General features: G+C 49.0%; 1 protein-coding gene across 2 annotated transcripts in view; it reads right to left on the bottom strand.

The window, feature by feature from the left end:
- Positions 1-4,625, bottom strand: part of ZNF543 (zinc finger protein 543) — a 10,592-nt gene extending 5,967 nt beyond the window's left edge. For both annotated transcript variants that reach the window (XM_025367550.1, XM_025367551.1), the window contains exons 1-2: positions 4,236-4,625; positions 1,304-1,430 (exon numbers count right to left, since the gene is read on the bottom strand). In XM_025367550.1, coding sequence (XP_025223335.1) covers positions 1,304-1,430; positions 4,236-4,253 — 145 coding nt within the window. In that variant the 5' untranslated portion in view covers positions 4,254-4,625. The remainder of the gene's footprint in view (positions 1-1,303; positions 1,431-4,235) is intronic.
- Positions 4,626-6,000: the final 1,375 nt, after the last annotated feature.

The raw sequence follows: 6,000 nt of genomic DNA, 5'->3' as shown, positions 1-6,000 counted from the left end.
TTTTTGAGACGGAGTCTTGCTCTGCCGCCCAGGCTGGAGTGCAGTGGCCGGATCTCAGCTCACTGCAAGCTCCGCCTCCCGGGTTCACGCCATTCTCCTGCCTCAGCCTCCCGAGTAGCTGGGACTACAGGCGCCTGCCACCTCGCCCGGCTAGTTTTTTTGTATTTTTAGTAGAGACGGGGTTTCACCGTGTTAGCCAGGATGGTCTCGATCTCCTGACCTCGTGATCCGCCCATCTCGGCCTCCCAAAGTGCTGGGATTACAGGCTTGAGCCACCGCGCCCGGCCTGGCTTTTTTTTACATTCTAAGCAAAGCACTACATTGCTACTCCTATGGGCCCGGCATGAAAAATTCAATTTTAGGATTTCTTCACAGGATGCACATTCAGAATGTACTGCAATCAGGACCACATTATACATGAAGAAATCGAGGCTCAGGCAGAGAAAGTGATTGCCAAAATCTGGGAAATGGCGAATGGCCAAGCTAAAATGGACACCTGAGTCGAGTCATCAAAAGCATCTGGCCAATTTAACCACAGAACTATACGAAGTTGCTCCAAAAAATGCTGAGTCCAAGTGTGATCCTGCTGATTATGAGGACAATGATTTAGAGAGCAGTAACAACAGTGACAGCAACAGGGGTCACAATTGCTAACCTGCACCCACCCACCTACCACAACACACTGTACTGAACCATTTGCCCTCACACTAGCCCTGTGACATAAACACTATATTGGCCCCCCCACCTTTTTTTTTTTTTTTCAGATGGAGTCTCTCTCACACTGTCGCCCGGGCTAGAGTGCAGTGATGCACTTGGCTCACTGCAAGCTCCGCCTCCCGGGTTCAAGGTATTCTCCTGCCTCAGCCTCCCGAGTAGCTGGGATTACAGGCACCTGCCACCACACCTGGCTAATTTTTTGTATTTTTAGTAGAGATGGGGTTTCATCATGTTGCCCAGGCTTGTCTCAAACTCCTGACCTCCTGATTTGTCCGCCGTGGCCTCCCAAAGTGCTGGGATTACAGGAGTGAGTCACCGTGCCTGGCCTGGCCCTTTTTATTCATGAGAAAAATTGAGGCACAGAGATTCCTTAACTTGCCCAGGAATACAGGGATCATAAGCAGTGGAGATGGGAGTGGACTCCTGGACACCAGACCCTGGTCTCCCAAGTGCTACACTCAGAGCAAATGCTGAACACCCCTGTGTGGTGCCAGAAGCCTCAGAACAAGCAGGCTGTGGAGGAGAGAGGGGAACATGAGTAGGAGAACTCAATCCTAAGTGAGGACTGGACCAGAAGGGGCCTTACCCAGAGACACGAGAAGCCCATAGGTCTCCAGCATCACTTCCTGATACAAGGTTCTCTGGGCTGCATCCAACTGTCCCCACTCCTCCTGGGTGAATGTCACAGCCACATCCTCAAAGGTCACAGACACCTGGAAAATTAAACAGAGATAGTAGTGTTTCCCTTGGAACTGTGGAATACAATTAGAACTTGTCACTCCAGCACTGCAAAAGATGCACAGTGACGCAAGAATCCAATCACCAAGCATCTCCAGAGGGCCATGATCTGTGCCAGGCATAAGGGGAATGTGGACACTGCCTTGGATAAATTACAGCAGTGTCGGCCAGGCGCAGTGGCTCACGCCTGTAATCCCAGCACTTTGGGAGGCTGAGACGGGCAGATCACAAGGTCAGGAGATCGAGATAATCCTGGCTAACATGGTGAAACCCCGTCTCTACTAAAAATACAAAAAAAATTAGCCAGGCGTAGTGGCAGGCACCTGTAGTCCCAGCTACTCAGGAGGCTGAGGCAGGAGAACGGCGTGAACCCGTAAGGCAGAGCTTGCAGTGAGCCAAGATTGTGCCACTGCACTCCAGCCTGGGTGAGAGAGCGAGACTCCGTCTCAAAAAAAAAAAAAAAAAAAAAAAAAATTACAGCAGTGAAGAGAGAGAAGCTATGCAGGAAGACACTTGACACAGAAATAAGGTTGGGACAATCCTAAGTGGAGTGAGAGGCACAGACAGTCAGTGTGCTGGGACATCAGAGGAATGGGAAAGAATAACAACAAACAATAACACCAGTAGCAGTAACAACAACAGCACCTGAGTCTTACTGATCCTGCCTGTGAGCCTGCCTCACGCTAATGGCTTTACATGCCATGGTCAAGTGACTAAAAGTCCCCAGCTCAGGAGCCAGACTCCTGAGGTTTAAAACCAAATTCCTGAAATCAACACAAGCCTGCTAAGTGACCTTGGAAATCTCATTTCATTTATCTGAGCTTTGATGTCCAGGTCAATACAGCAGGGGTTTCCACTTCACCAAGAATAGTCAAAAGAGCTGAAGAAAAGTTGTAAAGGAAACATTGAGGCAAAGGGCCACAGCCCCTGAGTTCACCATCATCATCTCCACGTCACACTCAAGAGACTTGAGGTCCAGGACCTCTACTAGTCTACCCAAAGTCACATGTCTTATCAGAAGAGACAGAATTTGAACCCAGGGCCCTATGGTCTATATTCTCATCATGCAACCTGACATTCCTTCATTAGCAAAGTTAATGCACAGTTAATGAGGATGGGAAACACTGAAATACATCCATTTGAGCCATTCTGAAAATATTTTCAGGTTTTTTTTTTTTTTTTTTTTTTTTTGAGACAGGGTCTATTTTGCCCAGGCTGGGTTTGAACTCATGATCCTCCTGCCTTAGCCTCCCAAACTGGAACTATAGACACATGCCACTGTGCTGGCGTTAGCCACTTGAAAATATTTTCATGGACATGGGCAGAGCAGCATAGTCATAATCACCTACCTCACAGAAGAGTCACCTGAGGTGGTGGCACCTGCCTCAAAGGTGGCAGGGCCTGGACCTGCATCTGCTTCCTTGGAGACTACTTCTGGGCCTCACAGATGCCCATTCTCATAGGAAGAATCCACAACAAGCTATCACTACCTTTTCCTGTTTGAGTCCTACCAGCAAGTATCCCTGAGGTCAGGTTACTTCAGGAGCAAGGAACAAGAGTCAGGTTGTAGCCATGAGAACATGGGCCCCTGACTGGCTATGATGTCTGTCCTGGCTAAGGAGGAAGGCACATCTAGCAAAAGACCACAAAATCTTGTGTCCCAAGAGTATAGGAGAAAACCACTCAGGAAACCACTGCGGAAGCCACACGGGTCCCCTGCGGACTCCTTAAACCACCAATATACCATTTTTTTTCTTTTTTAGTCCACACAGTTCCACCAGTATGAAATGCCATGACTCCCATTACCCAAGACCACCTGCTAGAAGGAGGCCTGCTCACCTTGCAAAGTTTACTTTAGGTATCATCCCAGGCCTCCCTAACCATTGCAGGCAAAGAAGAGGGTAAAAACACAGGCTGTGACGGTAGACATACCAGTTGTTAGTTTCTGATACTTAAGGAGCTACAGTGATGTAAGGCAGGTAATTGAACCTATGTGAGCCTCAAGCTGCTCTTGTGTAAAACAGTGATGACAAGAGAATCTAATTCTAAGGAGTTCAGGATTAAATGAGCTGAGGGTTAAATAATGCCTGCCAATTAGCCTTGATGATTGGACTCTTGATGATCAGCTGTCACTCTTTGCAATTATTTCTTTTCTCTTTGTTCACATAATATCCTAGACAAACTCAAACAGCAAGCTTTTTAAATATCGTCAGATTCCCTATACAAAAATGCCAGACTCTGGGCAAGTGTGTAACGCGCCACTTCAGCCGGAATTGCCAAAAAAAGGCACCTCCAAATAGGTGACATTTGGACAGAGGCCAGAAGGATGTGAGAGGGAGGCCCTGCGAAGTTATAGGGGCAGTGTTCGAGGTAAAGGGAAGTGCAAAGAGAAAGGCTGGAAACTGGAAGAGGACTCTGCACGGTCAGGTTGGTGACTCTGAACAGCAAAGGACCAGGGAAAAATGGAGAGACAAGGTCAGGGGTGGTTGGCCAGGTGGATGAGGTAGGGGCTGGCAGGCAGCAGAGGAGGCTGGATTTAGGGGAAGTGTGATTAGAGCCCTGGAAGGAAGCATCATTCATCCTTTTACCAAGGACTGAGCACCTGTCGGAGGCCAACACTGTTGCAGGACTGCGGATAAAAGAAGTGACAAGCTACGACCACTTCTCTTAAATAAACGACGGCGACAAAGAAAAATCCTGTGGCTGTCTTGGCTTCCGCCTGCCCAGGAGGCCTCCAGAAGTAGCAGAGCAGCAGCAAGGCCGAAACCTCGTCCACTCACCTGCGCCGAGGCTGCCATCCTGGGACCCTGCAGCCCTAGCGCGACCCGGGAATGCCGCGGCTCAGTCGACCCCAACCCTTCTCTCTCCTGGGTGGGGCGACCTCGGCTGACTTTCGCACTCAGAGCCTCAGTTTCCCCAGAGAAAAATGCGCACAAAGCGGGCGCAGCGTCGGGGCTGAGGAGACGGAGGGCGGCTGTGGAGGCCTAGGCCCCGGCTGGAGCCGGCGGAACACCCCGTTAGGGAACAAGTGGGGGGTCAGGCTCCCGCCAAGACGCGGAGAAGGGGCGTAACAGCCTCATTACCCTTCCCTGCTCAGGCCGCCGGACGCACCCACCCAGAGGTCCAAGCCCCACACTGTTTCAGCGCCAACCCGGCTCACGGAGATGACGTCACGCCAAGAAGCGGAAGTCCCGCCTCCGCCGCCCAGGCCCGCAGAAAATGTCCCCGTCCTGGGCCCAGAATCTGCGGCGGAAGCAAGGGACGACGCCTTCTGAGTAAGGCAGTTTTTTCCTCACATCTACCGGGTGTGGGAACTCACCAAGCACAGCCGACTCCATGTAAGTGCGCACAAAGACCCCTGCGGCGTCTTAGGGCCGCCGCTTTACTACGAGCACAAGTCGGAGGGTCGAAAGGTCCTTTCTAGCTTAGGAAAATTGAGGTCAGGAGGCGGGGATATTCGCCCCGATTCAGATCATGGGCTGGGCCCAGAACTTCTGGCTCACTTTCCCTCTTTTAGGGAGGTAGCTCATGTAATCTCAGTGCTTTGGGATGCCAACACAAAATAATTGCTTGACGTCAGGAGTTTGAGACCAGCCTGGGCAATATAGTAAGATCTTACTTATATTTATTTAAAAAAAAAAAAAGAGCAAGGCATGATGGCATACACGTGTAGTCCTAGACAGTGGTCAATGGGAGGCTGAAACAAGAGGATTGCTTGAGCTCAGGAGTTTGAGGTTATGGAGAGAGATGATGAGAGAAAACACACCACATAAACACACTGAGATGCCATCTTATACTGATCAGAATGGCTATTATTAAAAAGTAAAAAACCAACAGATGGTGTGGATGCAGGGAAAAGGGAATGCTTATACACTATTGGTGGGAATGTAAATTAGTACAGCCTCTATGGAAAACAGTATGGAGACTTATCAAATAACTAAAAATAGAACTGTAATTTGATCTGGCAGTTCCACTATTGGGTATCTACTTAAAGGAAAATAAACCATTATATCAAAAAGATGCCTGTACTTACATGCTTAGTGTAGCACTATTCACAGTAGCAAAGTCATCGAATCAACCTAAGTGTCCATTGACAGATGATTGGATAAAGAAAATGTGATAAATATATATATATACACACACACACACCGTGGAATAATAGTCATTTAAAAAAAATCATGGCTTTTGCAGCAACATGGCTGGAACTGGGGGCCATTCTCTTAAGTGAAATAAGTCAGAAACAGAAAGTCAAATACTGCGTGTTATCACTTATAAGTGGTAGCTAAATGATGTATACATATGGAAATAATGGAATAATAGACGAAATTAAAAAAGATGGGAGGCATTGCCGGGACCCCTCACACCATGGTGCTGCACTCACCCACACCACGGCCATGCCACCCCATTGGCACACACTTGCAGGTAGCCCCCCTGCACTGCCCAAGTGTGCACACTTGCTTGTGGCCTCCCCATCCCCCAGCCACAGTGCACTCTCTGCAGTCCCCACAGTGTTCTGCTGGAGCACTTTTGCCAGCAGACAGAGAA

Source organism: Theropithecus gelada, chromosome 19 (assembly GCF_003255815.1).
Source record: "Theropithecus gelada isolate Dixy chromosome 19, Tgel_1.0, whole genome shotgun sequence".
Taxonomy (NCBI): domain Eukaryota; kingdom Metazoa; phylum Chordata; class Mammalia; order Primates; family Cercopithecidae; genus Theropithecus; species Theropithecus gelada.
This window is presented reverse-complemented; position numbering and strand designations above follow the sequence as displayed.